At 37.6% G+C, this 25,293-nt stretch overlaps 1 protein-coding gene across 3 annotated transcripts in view; it reads left to right on the top strand.

The window, feature by feature from the left end:
* IGF2BP3 (insulin-like growth factor 2 mRNA binding protein 3) overlaps positions 1-25,293 on the top strand; it is a 113,878-nt gene that overhangs the window by 23,393 nt on the left and 65,192 nt on the right. For all 3 annotated transcript variants that reach the window (XM_004676772.2, XM_004676773.2, XM_012720946.1), the window contains exon 3: positions 19,826-19,874. In XM_004676772.2, the coding sequence (XP_004676829.1) occupies positions 19,826-19,874 (49 nt within the window). The remainder of the gene's footprint in view (positions 1-19,825; positions 19,875-25,293) is intronic.

Below are 25,293 nucleotides of genomic sequence, written 5' to 3'. Positions count from 1 at the left end.
CACGCCATGTGGTCACCTCCAGTTTAGGTCTTCTTAGTGCTGTGCTTTAACCCACTGCACCACCTGAGAGGGCCTTAAATCCTTTTTTTTTAAAGATTTTATTTATTTATGCATACCCAACTGGGGTACTGGCCAGAGGTGGGGTGGGGGGAAGGGTGAGAGGATTCACCAAAGACTGAGTAGGGAGCTGAACAGGTCAGCTTGCAATGCTGTGCTTTAACCCCTTGTGCCACCAGGAAGAGCCTGAAATGTGTCATTTAATGTTTAACCAAAAGTGAAAAAAGAGCAAGCCCTCCTTCCCCCAACATCTGAAAACCTCATAGTCCTTTTAAATAGCGCGTACATGTATTAACTGGAACATGGTCAGTTTTTTAAATTTAATTCTGGTGGTGTTTTCCATCTTTACTCTTGTGCCTAGAAAAGTTCTTTAAACAGCTTTTAAATATTTTACTTGTAATTAAAAATTTTTTTTTCTAATAAAGGAATTTTTTTTTTAGTTTTTTAAACTGTTAGCAATACTTTAAGTTCAAGTGTACATTAATGGATTTCTAATAATTGAAATACTGCTGTGTTTTAGCTCCAGGTGGGCTAAAATAAAATATTCTGTGCACATCAGACTGATTCTGAATTTACAGACGTGCTTAAACTAGTAGCCCTTAAACTAATATCTCATAATGGAATTATAGCAAGTGATTCAATACTACTTTAAGTTAATTTAAAATGTCACCTTTTATTCTTTTTTATTCCTTTTAGTTTTGGATTTGTTAGATTTGTGTATCAGTATAACTTTTTTCCAGGACAGGTTTTTAATTTTATGACAATAGTTCAAAAAGTTGAAATTTCTTTATATTGTTTTCAGAGAGTTTGGTCAAATAAGCTTTCTCTTTAACTAGCTCTGATGTAATTTTTAATTTGATTTATATGCTGCCACCCTAAATCTCTAAATTTATTAAAGGACTTAGGTGAATATTTTTGATACCATGAAAATATCTAAAATGAATACACTAAAGCTTTTTAAAATCTGGAGATTGGTCTCAGCAATGTCTAGGTATATTTTCTTATCTCAGCAATGAGAAAAATATAATGCTAAGAAGTAAGATTTTTGCAAATATAGTTCTAGATTATTGACTTTGAATAAAAAAATTAGAAAATTTCTAGATGGCATTAATACATAGCAACTTGGTAATAAATTCGCTTTAAAAGACTGTGTTTTAAAGGTACTCCTATTAGCCATTTATTTCTGTGACTTGCTTGCTGTTTGATTTTGTTTAAATGAATCTTTTGAGCCCTGCCAGTATGTTCAGGTGCTAATAAGGAGCCTGAAAAATATTAACTTACAAGTTTGTAAGAGAACAATGAACATTTTATAGTAACTTTAATTATGAAGCAGATTTAGAAGAATCATGTGTATGTCATCATTGGTGATAACTTTCAATGCATAGTTGGACTGAGTTGGACTATCTGATTAGGTCTTTTAAAGTTTCTAGAAGGGAGGTTAGGACTCTCAGGTTTGTATTTTATCTGCAGAATTTTAAGATACATGCATTAAAAGTAAATCTGGTTCTGGTTGGTTGTCCTAATTCTGTTTAGTCTCCATACTGTCACTACTATGAATTACAAGCTCTTGTAAAGATAGACCAACTTAATTATATACAGTATTTTTCCTGTTCACTTTTCTGAATTAGGTTATTTTCTCTATTAGACTGAAGACAGAATCCTGCAGCTGATTTATGTTACCCACTATATCTGTTTAAAAATTTCCCAAGCCCCCAAAATACCTAAAATCTCTGAACTTAGGGGTAAATAACTATTTAAATTATTGTCCAAAGATAAGTCCTTAATAAAGTGATTTAGAATCTTTTTATTATTATAACATACTGTACTTTTAAAATTTTAGATGTATTAAAGTTGGCAGTAGAGTATGCTTAGTAGTCAGTAGAATGATTAATGTACATGTACGTGGGGTTTAGGACCTTTGGGAAGAAAAATCAAAATTTTGCAGCCCTTTGTTAACCCGTGTAAAAATAACAATGACGATATTTGCGCAGATATTGGTGCTTAGAGGTGCCACTAGTCTTGGCGTGCTGCCCCCTGGTGGATAGTCTGTTCTCACGACTTAGTTTTGCGCTTCTACAAAGTCTTTAGGCAATTAATTAAAAGTGTTTGGCCATTTAACACGTTCTTAAGTGTTTTGAAAATTCAGGAGCTTTTACTTCAACATTTTTACAAGGTGCTAAAGTCTAAAGCCCAGCCCACTTAAGTTTAATACCCTATATAGATTGTTAATGACAGCTTTAGTTTGTGATGGTTTTTCTAATGGTAAAGCTTTCAAAAGGGGTTAGAACATCTGGGAGCAGAGGGAATAAAAGGGCTATTTTAAACTCGTGGTGTCTATAGTAGGAGAAAGCCTGAGGGCAGGTAGATGCACTCTGGTGCCTTTTGAGGGTGAGTACTATGCAGAGGTGAATAATTTTGTACCTTTGGTGCTCAGCACCTCCTCTCCTTTTGGCTTACATCCACTTTGTAAGATACTGAGATCCAATCTAAAGACCGTAAGAACTTTCTTCTTTTTTTTTTTTATAAAGATTTATTTATTCGTACAAAGCTGGGGTACAGGCCAGAGATGCGGAGGGTGAGAGGATTCACCAGAGACAGAGTGGGGAGCAGAACAGGCAGATCGACAAAGTACACTGTTGAGGGGAGCAGCGGGCGGGTCAGGAGAGGTCTGCCGCGCCATGTGGATCACCTTTGGGGCGGGATCAAACTCATGTGGAAGTGGCTTAAGCTTCTTTGTGCTGTGCGTTAACCCGCTGCGCCACCAGGGAGGGCCAAGAACTTTCTTCTTTTAATATTTAAAAAAAAATTTATTTTTTATGCTTACAGAACTGGGGTACAGGCTAGAGGTGTGGTGGATGAGAGGATTCACCAGAGACAGAGTGGGAGCAGAACAGGCAGATTGACAAAGTATACTGCTGAGGGGAGCAGCGGGTGGGTCAGGAGAGGGCCGGTGGGTGGGTCAGGAGGTCTGCTGAGCCATATGGGTCAGCTCCCAGGCTGGGCACTGAACTCCTCTGCAGTGGCTTTGAGAACTTCATGATGCATTGCTTTAACCTGTTGTGCCACCAGGGCGATCACAAAACTTTCTTTTTCCAAGAGACTTATATCCCCTATGGGTTTCGAAATGTGTGAGTCTTATTTCACCTGTTACTGGTTGCACCTGGATTGTCATAATGGAGACTTGGTGTTCGCATACTTACCACCTTTTAAGTTGAACTTGAACCATATGCAACTTTTTAAAACACATGATAGAAAGTAACGTCACTGAATTTTCTAACATCTAGGTCTTTTAAATTTAATGAAGTAGATTTAATTATTATTATAACTAAAAATTTGTTATTTTTCACAATGTAATTTAGTGTGAAATATAGTTATTGAAATACTATGTGGGGGGAAAAAACCACTTCTGTCTAACAATTATTACAAGCATATGGAGCTCTTGAAATCACTTCCCAGTAGAAGTGAAATTTATGAAATATTGTGGGTATTAACTGTTAGTACAAGTTATTTGTCTTATGTGACATTAGTTTCTGGGTGAGGCTGGATTTTGTTTTCCCTGAAATGACCTACTTTGTATTTATGTGACATTCTTGAGCCTCCTTTATAAAATGTAGATTTAAATTGGGTAATTTTTAGTGTGTTTTCCACGAGATTAGAATTTATGTTGTTGGGATTTTTGTTGGACAGTTTCCCTGAAGATAATGTGTTTTTCCCCTAACATGAAAACCAACTAGTAGACACCTAAAATTAAGGCTAAAAGAACATAGAAATTGGAGTTATGAGCTTGAATTTGACTTTTTTTGGTTTTTCACTTTGGTCAAAATAATCTCTTGAGAATATTTCCTTAATCTGTATAATGGGGTGGGAGTATTAATGCTTGCCTAGTTTGGCTAGTGTAAGGATATATACTATATAGTGAAAATGTATTTCAAGTGTCTGGTGAAGTGTTTTACCCACTAGAAATCACAGATAAGTGGCATCTGTTGTTTTCATTCTAAATATTGAATTAAAAATATTTTAAAATTGTACTTGTGGCAAAAATAATCTGAAAATGACTAATCTGGGTGCTGCTGACTTCAGTCTTGATAATTAAGGGAAGTTATTTTTCATCTGCAGCATCTTTTGTATAAGAATTGGCATAAGTGAAAATTGTGTAGTATTGTCCTATTAGAACAAAAGATTCCTTTTTAAGACTAAATTTCATTAAAATGTTTCTGAAAATGTCCTATATGTCATATTACACTAAAGTTAGTGCAACAGAGTGCATTTAATGCACTACTTTTCTAAGAAGGAGAAGACTATGGTTAACTGCAAAAATCGTAGGATTTTCTTTTTATTTTTCCACAATATGGGGAAGGATAATGTGATTGAAGTTTATGTGCACGAAGTTACAAGATGTACAGGGCAATTCCCATGTGAAATGAGTTGAAATGGTTGAAGACCATGGGCCTTCATATGTGCTTATAGGGAGTTATAATGAGGTTCAACTGTAGGTTCACACAAAAAGGGTAATTTACATCAAAGGGGAAATGAAGAAATGACTAACTCAGGGAGAGAGGATAAGTTGGTGAATGCGTTCTACTAGTTCCACTGAGCTGGAACCCTAATAGCATTCTGAAAGCCAGCAAAAATCAAGGAACCCAGAGAGTCACATGTCTAGTTATAGACGAAGCCTGGCTGCTTAACTCCACCCTCAGTTCCCAGCAGTCCTCCCTTTGGGGGTAATGCCATTATGGAATTTGTGGTTGTTGGTGTCTTGGATTTCTCTGGTCTGGGGTGGGTGTAGGGTCCATAAAACCTATTTGTGGAGTTTGTTCAGGACATCATTTTCCCCCAACAAAGGCTTCTTTATTTTAATGAGATGCAAACTTAATTATACACTAAGTCTAAACTTCTATTTTTCTTTTAAAGATTTATTTATGCATATAAGAACTGGGGTAGAGGCCAGAGATTTGTATGGGTGGTGAGAGGATTCACCAGTGACAATGGGGAACAGAAGATGCAGATTGACGGAAATATATTGCTGAGGGGAGCAGCAGGCAGGACAGGAGAGGTTTGCCATGCCATGTGGGTCACTCCCCTGGTGGGGGGTGAACTCATGCTGTAGAGACTGCAGCAACCTTTATAGTTCTGTGCTTTTAACATGTTGCGATACCAGAGAGGGCCCTAAACTTATTTTTCTAAAACTTCCTCTTGGTAAGAAATACTAGCTAGTCCAGAGTTTTATTTGGATGGAATGTACTTTCAATTTGTGAAGATGGCAAGTTCTAGATTTTTAGAGTACAAAAAAAGAAGTGAAAATTCCAAGATACTACAGACAATAAAATAAGTCCTCCAGTCTCAAGAATCAACAGCTGGTAACTAGCCTTATTTGATGTAAACCCTAGTACCACACTTCCCCATGATTATTTTGAAGCAAATTCAAGATATCAAGTATATTATCTCTAAATTATCTAAATATATTATCTAAATAATAAATATCTCTAAATATATTATCTCTAAATTATCTGGTAATATAGCTCTAAAACAAAAATGTTTTTAAAAACATAGACCACATGATTATTACATTTGAGAAACATTGGTACTGATTTATTTGTATCATATACTCCCCAGTTGTCCAATTTTTTAAGTTTATTTTAATTAGGATTTCAGTATGTTTCATACATTGTGATTGGTACCTCTTGTGTCCTTTGTGTGTGTGGGTGTTTGTTCTTTTTTAATGTTTAGGTTCTCCATCCTTTTTCTTTGAATTGTTAAAGAAACTTAGTATTTGTGCTGGAGCACTTTCCAGGATCTGGATTTTGCTAAGAGTATTTTTGGTGGTGTCTTTATATGTACCTCTTCCTGGAGAACATGCTGTTTCAAGGTTTGGTCATTTCAGGTTTTATTTTTTTGATATGATGGGCGTACATGCCATAGACTTCAAGAAAAGGAAACAGGAAACTTTTAACATTTTAGCCAAAATTTTATTTGTAGGGATAGCACTTAGATTCAGGTAGTTTCCTTTTTTAAAAAAGATTTATTTATTTATGCATACAGAACTGGGGTACAGGCCAGAGGTGCAGGGATGGTGAGAGGATTCACCAGAGACAGAGTGGGGAGGAAAACAGGCCAACTGACAAAGTACATGGCTGAGGGGAGCAGCAGGTGGGCCAGGAGAGGTCTGCTGCGCCATGTGGGTCATCACTGTGGTGGGGATCAAACTCATGCTGAAGTGGCTTTAGATTCTTAGTGCTGTGCTTTAACCCGCTGTGCCACCAGGGAGGGCCCCAAATAGTTTCTTAATGTGAGCTTAAGTTTGGCAAAAAATTGATAAGGAAGCATGTTGCTTCCTTAGGGACACAGCCCATCCTTTATTAAGGATCTCTTAAACCTCATTAGAAGGTAAAGTAATCTATTAAGCAGGAAAGATTTGCAACTCTTAAGAACTGGTATGGTTACATTGCATTTGTATTATAGCTAATGTTGGGACAAGGGTTATCAGCAAAGTTCAACATAGTTATCAAAGCAAAATAAGAATTGAGCTGCCAGGTTACAAGGAATATCAGGCAGAGATGTTTGGATCAAATATGTCTCCCTTTGTGTCATCTTTTTTTTTTTTTTTTGCTGTTGTGTCTTTTTAACCCACATTATACAAACTTAAAAGAATGAAAAATAAACTGCGTGATGATCTACTTACTGAAAACAAGGTTTCTAAGCATTCTTTATTCTTTAAACTCTTTTTTTTTTTTAAAGATTTATTTATTCGTACAGAACTGGGGTACAGGCCAGAGATGCGGAGGGTGAGAGGATTCACCAGAGACAGAGTGGGGAGCAGAACAGGCAGATCGAGGAAGTACACTGCTGAGGGGAGCAGTGGGCGGGTCAGGAGAGGTCTGCCACACCATGTGGTCGCCTCCGGGGCAGGGGGGAATCGAACTCATGCGGAGGTGGCTTTAGCTTCTCAGTGCAGTGCTTTAACCCGCTGCGCCACCAGGGAGGGCCCACTCTTTTTTTTTTTTTTTTTAAAGATTTATTTATGTATACAGAACTGGGGTACAGGTTAGAGGTGCTGAGTCAGTGAGAGGATTCACCAGAGGCAGAGTGGGGAGCAGAACAGGCAGATCAACAAAGTACACTGCAGAGGGGAGCAGTGGACCGGTCAGGAGAGGTCAACTGGGCCATGTGGGTCACCTCCGGGGCAGGGGTCAAACTCATGCTGAAGTGCCTTTAGCTTCTTAGTGCTGTGCTTTAACCCACTGCGCCATCAGGGAGGGCCCTAGACTCTTAAATGGTATGATCATTGTGGTTTATAAAGTTAATGAGAAGTTGATACAATTTGATAGTGATCAACTTCAACTTTTCCCATTAAGAAAAAAAGAAAAAGATCTGCCTTGGATGAGGATCAAATTCAGTTAGCAATGATATGAAATTAACATTAAAATAGAGCAGTCCTTATATTTAAAATACAGTACTTTTAGGGCTCTCCCTTGTGGTGCAATGGGTTAAAACGCTGCACTGTGCTTTATTTACAATTGAAAAGACATGGACACAGCCCAAATGCCCAAACGTGAATGACTGGATTAAAAAGATGTGGTACATAAACTCAATGGAATATTACTCAGCAACCAAAAAAAAAAACAACAACAAACACATGCCTTTTGCAGCAGCATGGATGGAGCGGGAAAAAGATCATGCTTAGTGAAATAAGCCAGAAAGAAAAGGAAAAATACTGGATGGTTTCACTCATAGCAGAAGTATAAAGGACCAGGGGAAAAAATAATAATAATGAACAACTATATACCAGAGACATTTATGGGGGTGGAGTGGGTTATGGGATCAAAAATGGAAATGGTGGGGGGAGGGAAATGCACTGGACAATGGTGATGGCACATGGGTGATGGAAAGCCCACGGGGATTACAACTGAGATGGAAAAATGCACAAAATGATGTAAAAATAAATGATTATATTATTTATTTAAAACAAAACAAAACAAACAAAAACAGCACTACAAGGCTAGCCACAGCCACTTTGATCCCTGGCCAGGGAGTTGGTGATCCACGTAGAAAGGCAGATCTCTCCTGTCTACCCCAGCAGTGTACTTTGTCTTTTCTGCTCCCCACCTGTTCTGGTCCCGACTTACTCTCCATGCAACTCTGGCCTGTACCTCAGTTCTGCATTCATAAAAAAAAAAAAAAAAATACAGTACTTTTAAAAACTTCAGTTAGCTTAAAAGTATCTTTTTGCAGACACAGTTCATTGAGTGATGGTCACCTCTATATGGAAAACAAATATTTCAAGTGAAATTTTGTTCCTGGATTGTTCTTAAAACAAAATTTGATCAACTGACTTTGTTTATCAAGTATACTGTTTAATATAATCTGTCAAATAGAAAACTATGAACTATATGGGTAATTTCAGCTTTCCTGGTAGCCATATTAAGAATTAACAAGTACCAGGATAAATTAATTTTCTACATCACAACATATCCTGAAATCTTTTTAACAGATGATCAGTATAAGTTCTATTTTTTTGTTGTTGGTGTTAAGTCTTCAAAATCGTTGGTGTATTTCACCCTTAGAACAACTCCATTTGAACTGGACAAGCCACATAGCAGGTGCTCAGTAGACTTGTGTGATTAGTGGCTTTTCCATTGAATAGAGTGGTTTTAAGATATACAGCTTTAAAAGCACTTGCTAAAAATAAGCTGAGATTTGTTGGGGGAAAAAATGTAATGGTATTTGTAAAATTAGTTGAACTGTGGAAAAATATGGGAATGATTAACTTTCAGTGTGACTCAGACATATTAGAGGTTTTATATCCAAGTACTCATTCCCTAGAGACCACCCTAATTTTCAAGGAAGATAAGTGTAATTTGCTATATTGTATTAATGTTGTACTTTTGAAAGAGCTACAGTTTTGAGTCATACAGGCAAATGAGCCTTTCATTTAAGAGTAACTCTCCCCTGTGTGCAACTGCATGTATTTTTGTAGTTAGTTACAATACTGGTATTTACATTTTTGTTTAAAGATGCATTTTCAGATTAAATCTCAGTATGATGACTACTGTCTTTGGTTATTCAGCAGCTAAGGATTTGCACTATAGATTTGACTGATTTTTCAGTGTTTTTTCGACTTAAACCTTGTACATATCTTAGAAATGTGAGAACTTTAACTGTATTCTTCTTTGAAGAGACAATTTTCCTAGACGAGAGGTAGCTAGCAGTGTGTAAACACCGTAATAAGAGCAGCATTCAGAACATTCAGCTTTTTTAAATTCTGCTCCCAGCCTATACTACTGGCTTCAGTCAAGTTTCCTTCTACATATTTAGAGCTGTCAGACTGTTCTGCATAGATGAAGAGAAGGTTTGCAACTTTAAAAGATAAATATTCCTCTGTTTATATTAAGGGGATTAAAACTTGATGTTCCCATGGAGATCTGGGAGCTGAGGTGTGGGTGATAGAAGAATCACCTTAGATTCTCACTTAACATTATAATGTCAAGAAAGACTGTGTTCTTTTATTACTGTTTTAAACAATGTTAAATAATACCTGTTAGCAGCCAGACTATCTGCTAAGCATTGGAGTATACAGCAGTGGCTAAGTTAGAAATGATTTTGTCCTCGTGGGACTTGCTGTGTTAAATAGACCTCAGTGGCCGCCATAAACTTAAGTGTGTGTGAAACCACATTTCCCTGCCCTACTAGAGATTCTGATTTATGAGGTCTGTGTTGGAACCCTGGAATCATTTTAAGTAAGACTTCCCATGATTCTAATGTTGATGGTTCTTAGATTAGCCAGGAATGACCTCTTTACCTGTACAGTTGAGGGTATAATATACTTTTCCTTTCTTCCATACACTATTCAGTTCGCTAGGATCTGGCATCCTCTTTAATTGATGCAGAAAAAACATGGTTTCCCTCCTGGTACATGTGGCCCAATAGGTGGGATTCATTCTTGCACAGAGATTTTTTTTTAATCATTTTGTTTCATTTTATTTTCTTATATTGTTCATTTTTGTACAATATTTGATTTCTCGCCTAAGGTGTAGTCCTCATAGTTCTCCCACACCACAGTACCTATGTACTGTCACCATGGACTCTTGTTGCAAAGAGGCTCTTAAAAAAGAAATAGGATTTGTTTTTTATTTATGCATACAAGAAATGGGGTATAGGCAAGAGGGGCAGAGGGTTCACAGAGAGACAGAGTAGGAAACAGTACAGGTGGAGCTACTGAAATACACTGCTTGAGGGGAGGAGTTACACAGTACTAACAGCAGGACAGGAGAGGTCTGCTGAGCCATATTGCTCAGCTACCTGGCTGGGGTTCTAATTCATGCATCAGTGACTGCCAAGAGCTTGATAGCACTGAAACTTTAAACCCTGTGCCACCAGGGAGACCCCCTACAAAGATTCAGGGTAAACTGAGTTTAACCTGATTTACTTCTAAAGATCTTCAGAAAAGTAATTTCTTTTGCTAAACTTAATGTTTTTGAAAGAGAGAAAACTAATAATTAAAGAGTTAGTACTGTGTAACTGAGAAAGGGTAGATATAGTGACAATATTGAATGTTGTATTACTGCAGTAACAACTGTGTTAAATTTGGCCAGATTGAACACGTGGCTCTTCGGCCATAGAATTGCATTGGAGTGAAAATCTGCAACCTATAGGGAGTACCCTCAAGTTGCAGATTGAAGTGGTTACACCTTAATGCTTGGGTCCACATGACTTAACTTTTAATTTGAAAATGACCAGTCCAAATGGGGACTGTGTGTCCTGGTTCTTTGCATAAGAAAACAAGGTAAAGGGTAAACATGTAACCAGTTAGATCTGTTTTTTTGTTTTTTGTTTTTTGTTTGTTTGTTTGTTTTGCCTGTCTTGAGCTGTGGAAACAGCTTAAATAGTGATCCTACCCTCAGCCTCTTTTTCAAGTGGGAGAGCAATGATTCCTGCCTGAATTGTGGCAGTAATCCACAATTCAGATGGGACAACCTTTTGTAAAATTAGATAAAAGTACATTCAGGCCTTTGGACAAAAGGTTGTTAGCCTGCTATATGTCTGTGTTTTGCATTAGGACTTACTATGATATGATGGCTTCTCAAAGCCTCAGGTACATACCCGGGTGCCTGTGTATATGATTTTCATAATCTACTGAGGCAGCTGAGTGAACTGTGTCTCCAGTATCATTGCCATCCTCTCTTGGTATTTAATGTCAACAGTGAGCCTTGATATATAAATTGTGACTGTTGTTTAAAATTGTGGGGTAAAAAGAAAATTTATATTTTACCTTGTGGATTTCAAATGCTACCTGTAATTTTTCTGAAGTTACTTGACATGGTTATGGTACTGATTGGATAAGTGAAATCAGTAAGATTGAGTAAAGTGTAAAGAGGACAGATGCTGGAGCCAGAACACCCAAAGATGGATTCTGACCCTGCCACATGTTAGCTGTGTGTACTTGGACAAGTTAAACTTCTACGTGTCCTGATCTGTAAAATGATGACTTGTGAGGGTGAAGTGAAATAATAGACCTTGGCTTTGCAATTCTGGCTACTGTCACAAAATAACCATAATCTGGGCAATTTAAAGAACAGACATTTATTTCTCACAGTTCAGGAGGCTGGGAAGCGCAAGATCTAGGTGCTAGCAGGTTCTTTCTTTTCTTGGTAAGTGTTGAGTGTGACCAGATGGGCAATACCACAATGACCTCTTGCCCGGAATCGGGCCTTACATCCAGGTGCACAGTGCTAGATCAGCTTTAAAAAACCTGAACCTAAAGCCTATATAAGCAACCCTTTGCCCTACAGTACTCCCAATAGCTGGGGACCCCACCCTTCAGAGATCTGTCTCAGCTGCTGCCTGGGAGCAATAAACTGCTTTTTCAGCCTTTCTGTCTCCTGACTTTCTTCCTTGTGGCAGGACACAGAAATCGGAACAAAACAGTAACGACCCTCTCCCTGACTTTTGGCAGCTGCCTATTTACTGTGGGCTGTTAGGGCCTTTCTTCAGTGAAGATGGCTCTGGTCTTTCTTCTAAAGATCACAGTTTCAGGCCATCCCTGGTGGTGCAAGGGGTTAAAACCCAGCACTGTGAAGGTATCCGTAATCACTGTAGCACAAGTTTGATTCCTGGTCAGGGTTGCTGACCCGTATGGTGCAGCAGACCTCTCCTATCCTGCTCACTGCTCCCCTCTGCAATGTATTTTCTTTTTTAAAGATTTATTTGTTTATGCATACAGCGGTGAGGTACAGACCAGAGGAGCAGGGGCGGTGAGAGGATTCACCAGAGACAGAGTGGGGAGCAGAACAGGCTGATCAATGAAGTACACTCAGCAGTGTATTTCAGTCAGTCTGTCTGTTCTGCATCTACTATACCTTTGGTGAATCTTTGCACCTCTGGCCTGTACCCCAGTTCTCATATGCATAAATAAATCTTAAAAACAAACAAACAAACAAAAAACCACAGTTCCATAATAGACACTTAAACTCTTGTAATCTCATTGAGCCTAACCACCCCTCAGGCCCCACACCTCCTAATACCATCTCATTGTGGGTTAGGATTTCAACACATGAATTTCAGATTACAGTTATAAAGCACTCTTATTTTTCTATTTAAATCAATTGTCATACTTGACAAAATAGTAATCTAAAATTTGAATTGGAAATAATCAACATGGACACATATTTTCTCTCTCAAACAAAATGCATACTATGTTCTACTTTGGTTTAGGATCGTTGACCAACTAACTTACATTGAACATCCTTTGTGAACAGTTAGAATCTCCATGTACTATTTCTGATTAAAAGAAACTAATATTCCACATAGATGAGACTATTCCCAAGGACAGGAAATGTACAATTGAACTTGGGTTATTATGTCATAATAGAAGGTAAAAGAACTCTCAAAGATTACTGGAGTCATGTTAAAAGATAGAGGAACCAAGGTGATGAGGAGTCCACTGATGGGCCCAAAATTGGCACTATAAGCATCAAAAAAACTAGTGGGTTGATACACAAAATACCAATCCATGAATTTATAATGATACTGGGGGAAAAGACACTTTGTCATCTCTGGACAATGCCAGGGCATTGTCTGACTCTGAAAATCTTGAACAATGCTTTGGACTCTTTTGACAGCAGAGATTGACATTAGAATTTGCATGAAGCTAATTTATTTTAGAAATAACACATTGCCTGTAAATTGGGGCGTTCTAAGGATTTCTCTTCTGTCTTTGGGCTTCTCCTGGGTCTTTCTAATCTTCAGAGAAAGCTCTGAGTTGAAAAAGAAGAGATGCTACAGGTGGAAGGAGATAATGTCCAGGGGATTGTCTACGATAGCTGTAGGTGAAAGCAGAGATTCAGAGATTAGGGTTATGACAGGGGCACAAAATCATCTTAGAATCATGTGTTTATCCTGCCTCCGCTGTACTTACTGTGCTTTGTATATCCAAGTATTTGAAGAGGGAAAATTACTATTTTTAAAAAGATTTATTTACTTATACGTAATGAGAACTGGGGTGCTGGGGCAGTGAGAGGATTCACTTTAGTTGGAGTGGGGGGCAGAACAGGCAGATCATCGAAGTACACTGCTGAGGGGAGGAACGGGCGGGTCAGGAGAGGTCTGCCACGCCATGTGGTCACCTCCGGGGCCGGGATCGAACTCATGCGGAAGTGGCTTTAGCTTTTTAGTGCTATGCTTTAACCTGCTGCGTCTGTGCCACCAGAGAGGGCTGGGATGACACGTTTTTGAGGAGTACTTTATTGAGGTAAAGCTGATTTGCATTGTTTGTGTTTTAGAAGGGGATTCTCTCCTTTGGTTATAGTTAACAGAGCACAAAACACCCATCATCACCACTGTAGCCATTGTGTTCATGCCCTACTTTTTGTTTTTTAAGTTTTATTTATTTATGCATGCAGAACTGGTACAGGCTAGAGGTGCGGGGCAGGGTGGTGGTGAGAGGCTTCGCCAGAGACATAGCAGGGACCAGAACAGGCAAATGGAGGAAGTACATTGCTGAGGGGAGCAGTGGGTGAGACAGGGAAGGTCTCATATGCCATGTGGAGCTGCCATGTGGGTTGGCGGTGGGGATCAGGGCTCGAATTCTAACTGAAGTAAGTGGCTGTGGCCAGCTCATAGTGCTGCAGTGCTGGCTTTAACCCATTACACCACCAGGGAGGGCCCACTCCTCACTTCTAATCCTCCCCCTCTGGTTGCCTCAATTCTGTAGTCCCCTTTCAAGGATTAGTTTTTAAGCTTATATGTATCTGAGACTTTGTTTTGTTTTTCTGTATTTCCTATATAAGTGACACTATCTTGTACTTTTCTTCTGACTTACTTCACTGAGAGTAATCTGGCTACATCCATGTTGCTGCAGATGACACGATTGTATCTTTTGATTGCTGAATAATATTCCAATGTGCATATATACTACATCTTCTTGATCCACTCATCTTTTTGGGGGGTTGTATTTAGGTTGTCTCCATAGTTTGTGTGTTGTAAGTAGTGCTTACAGTACTACTACAATAAACATGGGAGTAGAGATTTCCTTTAGAATTAGTGTTTTTGTATTCTTCAGATAGATACCTAGGAGGAGAATTATTGGGTTGTATGGCAGGTCCAGAAAATTATAGTTTGGGGGTGATGGTTATTATGTTCTGGGGAGGTGCAGAGCATAGCTTCAGCTGGCTTGTTCTGCTTTGGTGAGGTGGGTTTGTTAGATATTTTATTCTTCTTTATGTAAAAATATACATTATTTTATAGTAAACTTACCATTCAGTTACTCAACTCAAACAAGTATTACAATGACACAAAAAGGATGAGTGAGCAAAATCCAGAATGTGTAACAGTACAGGATTTGTTAACTGACCTGCCAAATAAATGGCAAGAAAACAGTGAAGGGAAAATCATATATCAAATAGACCTAAGAAATAGCACCTGGAAACATGTGTGTAACTTACTGGGCTCTTGATGTGAACAAACCAACTGTTAAAAAAGATAATTATTAAGTAGTTGGGAATAAATAGTGCATATCTGATATCAAGGAATTTTTGTTAATGACTTTTTTGAGCAATAGTAGTTAGGTTTATACATAAAAGGTTCTTATAAGCCTGCTGACTTAAGTACTTCAGCATGACAGGCCATGTAAGTGGGATTTGTTGGCACAGGTGTGAATATAGATAATCACGATTAGATGATCTTATTTAATAATGAAAATGATATCACATGGAGGTTGATTTAAGTAGTTTTTAAAGCAGTCAGTTTGAAAATTTTTAAAATTTAAATCAATTCCACTGTTTATACATACTAAAGATCTTATAAAGGTGCTTTAAAGTCTATTTGTGCTTCTCTATTGGCTATCTTGTAATTAAACCTGCTTTTAATAATTTTGCCACTGAATATTTGTGATTACTAATACTCAAGCCCAATAGACATTAAAAAAAGTTAAAAAAAAAGTAATAATTAGTTATCGTGCCCTCCCTGGTGGTGCAACAGGTTAAAACATCAGGACTATGGAGCTATCTGCAGCCACTGTAACAAGAATTCAATGCCTGGCCAGGGAGCCTGGCCCACATGGTGCAATGCAGCAGACCTCCCCTGTCTCACCTGCTGCTCCTCCCAGCAGTGTATTTCTCTACCTATTAAGGCTCCCCCACCCCCACCCCCGGTCTCTGGTGAATCCTCTCAACCCCATACCTCTGGCCGGTACTCCAGTTCTTATATGTATACATCAATAAATCTTTAAAGAAAAAAAAAAAAAACTGTTAGCCTGAGAACTTGAACTTTACTTCATTTTCCCCTCTCAGAAAAAACCCTTAAAGTTATTTGGTCAACTTATAGTTTTTTTTTTTTTTTTTTTTTTTTTTAAACAGGTGATCAAATAATTTTGGGGGGAGTTTTCTCAAGCTTAATTGTGGCAGTTGTAGGGTAAGTGAACTGGTTAGGCTTTTACACCATTGACCTCTGTTCTATCACTTGCAGCCTATATCTTGTTACTGTAAAAGGGTGTAAGGCACAGTGCCTGACTATAGACACCTGAGCATAGGTGTGTATGCCTGTGCAAGCGTGCACACCTGAGTCTAGAGGTCAGGGATATAAGGGCGGGTTACTCAGAGATAGCTGGGCTGCGAGAAGAAGAGACCACAAGAGACGCCAGCGGAAGCCCAGAGGAAAGAGCTTATGAATTCACGGGAGCCCAAGTTGCCGTCCCTGCTGGATTGTCTGCCCTGTGCACTACTGAAAACTCTGTGGGGGTGATGCCAGGGGCTCCAGGGTTCACTCTCTTTTTTTTTTCTTTAAAGATTTACTTACTTATGCATACAGAACTGGGGTACAAGCCAGAGGTGCAAGGGTAGTGAGAGGATTCACCAGAGACAGAGTGGGGAACAGAATGGGCAGATAGACGAAGTACACTGCTGAGGGGAGCAGTGGAAGAGACGAGAGCTCTGTCAGCCACGCCATGTGGATCACCTCTGGGGCAGGAATCTAAATCCTGCTGAAGCAGCAGCAGGTAGCTCTGTAGTGCTGCCCATTAACCTTTTGAGCGACCTGGGAGGGTCATGTCTTTATAATTTGTGTGAGGCGAACGTGATAACCACTACACTATGGAAATAAGGCCTGTCTCTTTATAATTTGTAAGAAAATTATTGGAAATGTTAGTAGTTTGTGATGCCTATGGTTTTCTTACCTTTCTGCATATTATAACAAATTTAATTATTATCAGCTGAGAGTTTCTCAGTGCCGAGTTCCAGGCTCAGGAAACTGCAGTGACTGAGAAACCTGAGTCCCTGTTACCATGAGCCACATATCCCATTACCAGTTAGGTTTGTTTCATGAGATGAAATACCAATTTACTTTGCTTTTAGTTAAATTGAACTTTAATTATTTGGTAATCAATGGTAGAAGCAAATTTCAGTCTCTGTTTTCTTGACTCTCAAGTATTATTTACAATAAAATCTAAAGATGACCCGATTCTGAAAGCTCAGATGGGTGTCTAGAGGAGCAGGTGATTGTGTTTCAGTTGTGCACTGTCAGCTTGGTAAGTACAGCTGATGGTGGATTTTGTTAAGTACCTTTCAGGTCAAAAGTCTGCTGGGTGTATTGGGTGGTTGGAATCAGTCTTTGCAACGGAGACTTTAGGCTCTGGTATGTTTGAGTGGAGTTTGGGGTTAGCAGCCAAGGGTGAAGCTGCAGAGTGTAAGCTTATTTCCTGGCTAAGTGGGAAAGAACAATTCCAGATGTCAGAAGCCCTAACTGTATGAAAAAGTGTTTGATGTTTGTTGAAAATGAAACTTGAGAGAATCAGATAATGGAAACTGGGTAGCCATTTAAGGGAAATAATTATTTGGCAGTAACTTCCAATAAGTAAATGGCATTTAAGTGTACATTTTTGAAGACTGCCTTGGGAAAAGATGGTTAATGGATTACTTTGAATGTACAAAAGATGGTATTCTATTTAAGGAATTTCTTGGGAGTCCTGTGAAGTTGATAATTGTTTTTGTAATATGAGTAATCACCTACTAGTTGACCTGAACTCTGTATGTACACTTAAGTGTGTAGGGTTTTTTTGAAAATGTTTCAGTAATACTTATACCCAGAAAAATAAGTCTAATATAGGTGAATACTTAATTTCTTAACACTGTGTTGTTTGAGTAAGAGATAAGTACTTGAATGTTGGTAGTAAATCTTAGCTCCTTGGTTACTGAAGGCAAACATTTACACAGTTAGGATAACTGATGCCAGTAAAAGCAAAACATAGCAGTTTTGAAATGTATGTAGTAGAAATCATTTTATTTTAAGGTTTTTATATAAAATATAAAGCTTCTACAATTGCTAGCACATGAGTTATTTTAAAACCAGCCCCAGACTATAGCATTTCATGTATAAATTCAGCGACTAGGTGGTATTTAAAATTGTTTTCTTAAATTGACCTTTTTGCCATCTCTTTTGTATATTGCTCCTCATAATTGTGCTTTGTTTTACTGTCTCATAAAAATAATGTAAAATGTTACTTCCTTCCTGCTCCATTTAGTGATTACAAACAGGATGTACCTGAGATTGGCTACTAACTAGTTCTTGAGAGTTCCCTCAGGGATAGGCGATATCTGTGGCATGTTTGTTCTCATGTTTTGAGGAGAAAGGAAGAAACAGAGGATCAGGCTGTCAGTCTAGTCCTAACTAAGCTGGTGGCTTGCTGTGGTGCTTCAAAATAAGTGGAGAATTTGACTTATTAAAAGAGAAATTTATTATAGTTCTAAAGTTCAGAAGTTAATTATCTCATTTGAGATCTCAAGTCCAATTGCTGGTAGTTGACTATAAATTTCCTTCTAAGGGGGTCATTATGTGGCATCTATAGTACAATCTCATAGTTAATGTCCTTTCTTTATCTCCTTCCTCTCTCTTTTTCACCTTTTCAAAGTACATTTATTAGGAAAAGGAGAAAGAGATACCTGCATAGTCACAGGTGGGCAGAAGTCTCTCTTCCTTCAGTTCCTCCCTCTTTTCTCTTGACAGTGTGGAGGAAGGGGTGGAACACACACACACACACACACAACATAGTGTATATCATTCTGTATATGTAATATACACTTGCAGAATTGTATATATTATCTATAACAGATATAGCAATGCATAAATATATAGTATCTATGGAGTAATAAGAGGTAATATGTAATGGATATAATGTATATTATGTATTTAGTATGTGGGCATTTGAAGAACTGGCATTTTTTAATGTTTTCTGTACAGTGGATTCTTTAGGCAATCTGAAACCAAGGTCCTTACTAGGATGCTTCTAAATGCAAAAAGTAAAATTATAAAGAAGTTACTTTACGATGATTTAAAAAAATCATTAAAGCTTGTAACAATCTGCTTCTTAAAACTTAAGTAACAAGGCCCTCCCTGGTGGCGCAGCGGGTTAAAGCACTGCACTAAGAAGCTAAAGCCACTTCCTCATGAGTTCGATTCCTGCCTGCCCCGGACGTGACCACATGGCGCGGCAGACCTCTCCTGACCCGCCCGCTGCTCCCCTCAGCAGTGTTCTTCGTTGATCTGCCTGTTCTGCTCCCCACTCTGTCCCTGGTGAATCCTCTCACCCTCCGCATCTCTGGCCTGTACCCCAGTTCTGTGTAAATAAATAAATAAATCTTAAAAAAAAACAAAAAAAACAAAAAAAAAACTTAAGTAACAAGTTCTAACAATACCCCTAAACTTTCACAGTAATGAGTATAGTTCATACTTAAAGATTTGCAACAACTTAATGGGATATGAAAATATCTGATTTATATTGATGTCAGAATTACAAGTACTCTAATTCTACTGTGGTTTAATGTCAATATCCATAACTGAAGGAAGTGCTAAATTTCTGTTACGTGGGTAGTGAAAATACCCCATCCTAGTACCCTGAATTCTACCCATGGATCTCTTGGCTGTGATTTCAGATTAAGGAATACAGTGTTGTATTTTGGGATGCCTATCTTCACAACAAAGGTTTTGAACTTTAAATGGAATCATCAGCTGAAGTGTTTTTCAAATATTATACCTGCCAATTTTAGTGATTGTGAAGATAAACCATAACAGTTCAGTGATGCATCTCTAGAAGGTTTCAATATTTTTATTTTGAGATTGATTTTTATCTAATTTTTCCTTCTTGGACTGCATTTTCTGTAATACATTGGTTTGCAGTGAATATAAAACTAATATTTTAAGTGGCCTCTGATTTTTAACTAAGCCTCAGATTTTAGCTATTAATGTAGTTTGTTTTTGCTTTTTAAATCTTTCAATTCTTCTGCAGGATTCGGAAACTTCAGATACGAAATATCCCGCCTCACTTACAGTGGGAGGTAAGAATTTCTGTATTTAAAATTAAGATGTCAGTATCCAAGCCTACTGTTTTAGCTTTTCTATGGGTTTTTCTCCCTCCCCTATCTTCCTTCTTGGATATACTGGAACAGGAATGCTTTTTCCTTGTGGTCTCTGTCTTCCTGTGGACTTGTCTTTGGAAGGACACATTGAATCTTTTAAGAATCTGCTCTTTTATCTGCTTTAAAAAAGTTGCAGTAGGTTTTTGGGTACCTACCTTATTCAGTTCCATCTCAGCCAGAATCTTGTTTATCTGCTATCTTTCTGCTGAGTTTGTCAATTGTATTTAAATATGAACATCTCTTTGCAAAAATTTTTAAAATTATACTTTTATTTTAAAATGTTACTGTATTCTGCTCAGATAGTGATAAGAGTAGTAATTGTATACAAACAAATTGTTTAACACAACTGTCAGTAATATTAAAAATGTTATAATCATATCATGGTGTGAATTTTAGGTATCACTAATTGACATTAAAAGAAAATGTTGATTCTTCCAGAGGATGAAAAAGAAACTTCCTAAAACCTACCTAGGAGATGGTGTACAGAAAAACTGCTCAGCTTTTGTGTATTTATATACTGTGTATTTTAAGTATTAAAATACAGAATAAGCTAGCTTTGTGGGTTTCAGATTAGTCTTCTGAAATGAAATTTGATGAGTCACTAAACCAGAAATTTCATCAAAATGCAAAGTGAAGTGTGGTTAAAAGTTTGGATGGTGAGTTGAGGGACATTGGTCTGTGGTATGATTCTTCTGTGTTCCAGTTGGTAAAACTCACTTATGTTAAAAATATTTTACAAAAAAAAAACACTTTACATAGCATTTAGTTTTCAGAACAAGATTACTGAGTTTAATCTTCAGTCTTCAGAGTTTAATTCTATGCTGGCTATTTTCCAAATTATACAATTTATAGATCATCTAATTTTATAGATGAAGCCAATGAGTTGTCAGAGTAAACTTGATTTATTTTTCTGTTTTAGACTGACATTTGTTTAGTGAATTCAATACCTTGGGAGATGCATCTCTAAGTCAAGTACTGTGGGGTCAAGATTATTGGTTTGACCCTCTTATTAACACAGACATTGTTAAATATAACTTCTTCAGGGAATTATAGCTGTGTGTGATATAGCTTTCACACACAGCCAATAAATGGTAGCAGCCAATTTTAAGTAAATTATTAGAGTGCTGGCATAGCAGCTATAGGCAAGTGACATATTCTTTTTAATTCATTCATAGTATCTTTTCAAATCAGGCTGTAGTTGCTTCTGAAGCATTTAGTTTATTGTATTTTTGGTGGTTTCCCTGGCTTTTAATTTATTACCAATATATAATATGTTCTGAGTGAAATTAAGTCTAATTGATGAGAACAAATACCTACCTTACCTTTTATTAATGTTTGCATTTTATTTTATCCTTCTCATGTCCTTGTGGCAAGGTCAGTTCACTTACATCTCCATTTCTGGTTGGGTAAGTGTAGGCATATAGGATTCAGAGAACTAAGTAAGAACACATACTGAGTTATAAAATAATTGGAACTAGACTTTGATATTCTTGAACTTTGATCCTTTAAAATTTTTAATGATTGTTTAAGTTTTGTTAATCAGTATTTAAATTTATTGAGAGCTTGTCTGCAATAGATAGTGTTGGAGTGATTTCTTTCCTAGAAGATTTGAATAAACACCATTTATTTCCTTTTAGAGGAGTCACTTAGGATAACATTTTATTTACATACTACGCTGCCAATTCCATTCCAGATGCTTATCTTGGACAACAATAATGTTACAGTTACATGTCTGGGCTCCCTTTATAGTGGAGAGATTAGACTTTGAATCCACTGTATAGAGTCACTGAAACTGGAATGACCAGACATTATGTGTTTACTTATTTGATGTAATAGGAATTCATAGTAATACAGATGAAATATATTTGTCTAAAAAAATTAGAGGTTTGACAGGATTCATCTCAGTCCAACTTTGAATTTACAAGAAATAACAGAAAATAGAGATACAACTTAAATGGTGCCATGAAATAATAACTAGCTAAGCCCAGACTATGGGACATTGCACAGTACAGATGATAACTGTCAGCTAAGCCACTGGCATGTTAAAAGAGAAGGTAACTGTTAAGAATATGACTTGAAAACATAACAACAACAAAAAAATACAAGCATATACTTGCAGTAAATTCTTGTGAATTGTGTAAATAGTTCTTTGAAGCAGCATCAGATATCTAGAAAGCCTTAGTGTATTTTGCAGGTGACCTTTGAGATCAAATCTAGAGATAGATCCCAGCTCCACTATTTTCTAGTTGTTTAATATAGTTATATGATTTCTGAACAGGTTTTTAAGGCTGAGCCTCCTTTTCCTTATTTCCAACATGGATGATAGTGGCAACTTCATTGGTATCTATGAGTTTTCAATACAGGTTTTTCCATTTATCTGAAAATAGTGTGTCTTATTTGTTATGATTTGATAGGTTATTTTTTGGGTCTGAGTATGCTGTTACCCCTGATTTATGTGGGATAATTTTTGAGCCACAGTTCTAATATAGAAATGAAAATTATTCTGCCCACATGCCAGTGCTCTTGCTTTAATCTTAGGTCACCAAAGAACTGACAGAATCTGGTACCATAGTAGAAACACTTCCTGCTGTAATAGCGCTGTGTACATTTTATAACAACTGCAACTGGATCATTGATTTTCTTTTTACTACTGTAATGTCTTGATACTGTCTTTATATTGCCATATACTGCTGAATTATACAAGGGAATTTCAACTTTGTGTTTTGTAATGATTTAGTTTGGGGGGTGGGGTGATAAAACAAACTGTTTTAGTAATTAGGTCTTTTGAAGATAAAGATGTGGGAAACTAACTTTAAGAAGCTACATTCTACTAGAGAATTAGGTAGGTTTGTTATCCCCCAAATGTGTGGAAAGTAGAAGGGTAATAGAGACAACTTGCCTTAGGTATTTGAGAGTGGATTTTTGGTGTGTTTAATGCTGGAAGGACCCTGTTGGTCCTGATCAGCTATCAGATTTGGATCCTCAAATGCCCCAGGGAGACAACTGTATGACATGGATTTGAGGAGGGACCACCTTCTTGGGTGAAACTGTGGATATAGAGAGTGATAGAACTCCAGCAGAGCACTTGACTTCAAACACCTTTAAAAATACTTTGTGTGTGTCTTTACTAAAGGTATGTGTGGGCTCCATTTCCCAGATTGAAGAAACGTCTTTCTGAATTAAAAAAAATTGAGACTTAAGGCAAGACTCCTTGAAGAGTTTTTCCTAATCTTACTTTATCACTACTCTTTAAATAAGTACCCAATAAGAACTCACAAAACTTTAAAAAGATTACTTGCTGAGGGATAGAAACTTACTCATTATGTAAATATGTAAAGGGCAATTTAATCTCTCCTTTAGAGTTAGGTAGGTATTGAAAGTAGGATCATTGTGGGGTAATGGGGGGTGGAAAGACTGAGCTCAAAGATGGTTGTCTATGTACTTATAGGAGCCTGACTTTGTCCATGACTGGAACAACTGTATTTTCTAGGTGAAGATTTAAATATTTGATATAACAAATGTTTATGGGGAGTGTATACTTCAAAGTCACAATTTGCCAGATAATCCTGAATGTATGTTGGTTTTTTTTTTTAAAGATTTATTTATTTGTGCATACAGAACTGGGGTACAGGCCAGAGGCTCAGGGGCGGCGAGAGGCTTCACCAGAGACAGAGTGGGGAGCAGAACAGGCAGATGGACGAAGTACACTGCTGAGGGGAGCAGCGGGCGGGTCAGGAGAGGTCTGCCACGCCATGTGGTCACCTCCGGGGCAGGTGGGAATCGAACTCATGCGGAAGTGGCTTTAGATTCTCAGTGCTGGGCTTTAACCCGCTGCGCCACCAGGGAGGGCCTCTATGTTGGTTTTATCTGAAGGCCTGAATATCAGGTTTTTCCTGATTAGTTGAGCTGGGAAGATGAATACATATTTTGGAAAGAAATGCTTGCAGAGGTTTTCACTATATAAGATCAGTTTCTGCCACATGCATTACCTGCAGTGATTAAGGAAGCTGAAGCTGTCTCTTGGGCTAAACAATATAGGTGGTTTCTTTGTAAAGAAAGTATTCTCAAATTGTTTCCAGGATCTAACATACAATGGATTGGTCTTTGGTTCTTGATATTGAAAAAACAAATAACCATTAACCAAAGCTATACCTCAGAAATTACAATATAAAAAGTTATTTCCTGTATTTCCAACTCAGCAGAGTTCTCTTTTTAAAGATTTACTTTTACTTATTTATGCATAAAAGAACTGGAGTGTAGGCCAGAGGTGCAGGGGGTGAGAAGATTCACCAGAGACGGGGAGAACAGCAGATGAATCTATTGAAATGTACTGCAGAAGGGAGCAGCTGGTGGGGCAGGAGAGTTCTGCTGTGCCATATGGGTCAGCTTCCTGGTCTGGGATTGAACTCAGACCATAGTGGCTGCTGATAGCTTCATAGTGCTGAGATTTAACTCCTTTGCTGCCTCAGAGCAGAGTTACTGCATTTAAGGTCGTTGGCAAATTCAAGCTGAATGAGCTTGAAATACTCTTTGAGAGTAAGTGAATTTTATAGGAACTCTTTAAAAGCTTTTCTTTTGTAGGGTCATATATAGGATTGCCCTAACAGAACACTTTGTTTAGTGTTTGGCTTGTTATTGAACCAGTTTGAAGGAAAATGATTTTCAGGGTATATATAGGCAATATTAAAGAGCCCTTTGCTTCCTTCATGACTAAAATAAACTTATTCTCCTGTAGTTTGGGTGTAGGAAAGTCACATTAATAGTAAGATCTAGTTTGAAGAGACAATACAAGTTCCCTGTAAATACCGCTCAAATCAATCACTTTTATTCTAGTAGAAGGGTTAATACTCTAGAAAGATGCTTGAATTTCAGACCATAAAGAAAAATACTCTAATAAATGAGATGGAAACTTCAGATAGAAAATGGACACTTACTTGTGAAATGGGGCAGGTGCTTGTTATCTTTTTATTTATTTAAAAAAATAATATAATAGTTTATTACATCATTTGTTCATTTTTTTAATCTCAATTGTAATCCCCGTGTGTTTCCCATCACCAAGTCACCCATGTGCCATCACCATAGTCCAGTGCACTTCCCTCCCCTCACTGTTTTAGATCCCATTCCCCACCCCCACCCCCATAAAATGTCTCTGGTATATAGCTGTTCATTATTCTTATTATTTTCTCGCCTGGTCCATTATACTCCTGCTATGAGTAAAACCATCTGGTATTTTATTTTTCTTTCTGGCTTATCTCACTAAGCATGAATCTTTTCCAGCTCCATCCATGTGGCTGCAAAAGACATGTTTCTTTTCTTTTTTGGTTGCTGAGTAATATTC

Source organism: Condylura cristata, unplaced genomic scaffold, assembly GCF_000260355.1.
Source record: "Condylura cristata isolate star-nosed mole 26May11 unplaced genomic scaffold, ConCri1.0 scaffold00005, whole genome shotgun sequence".
Lineage (NCBI taxonomy): Eukaryota > Metazoa > Chordata > Mammalia > Eulipotyphla > Talpidae > Condylura > Condylura cristata.
The sequence above is the reverse complement of the archived record's forward strand: the minus strand, read 5'-3'. Positions and strand labels throughout refer to the sequence as shown.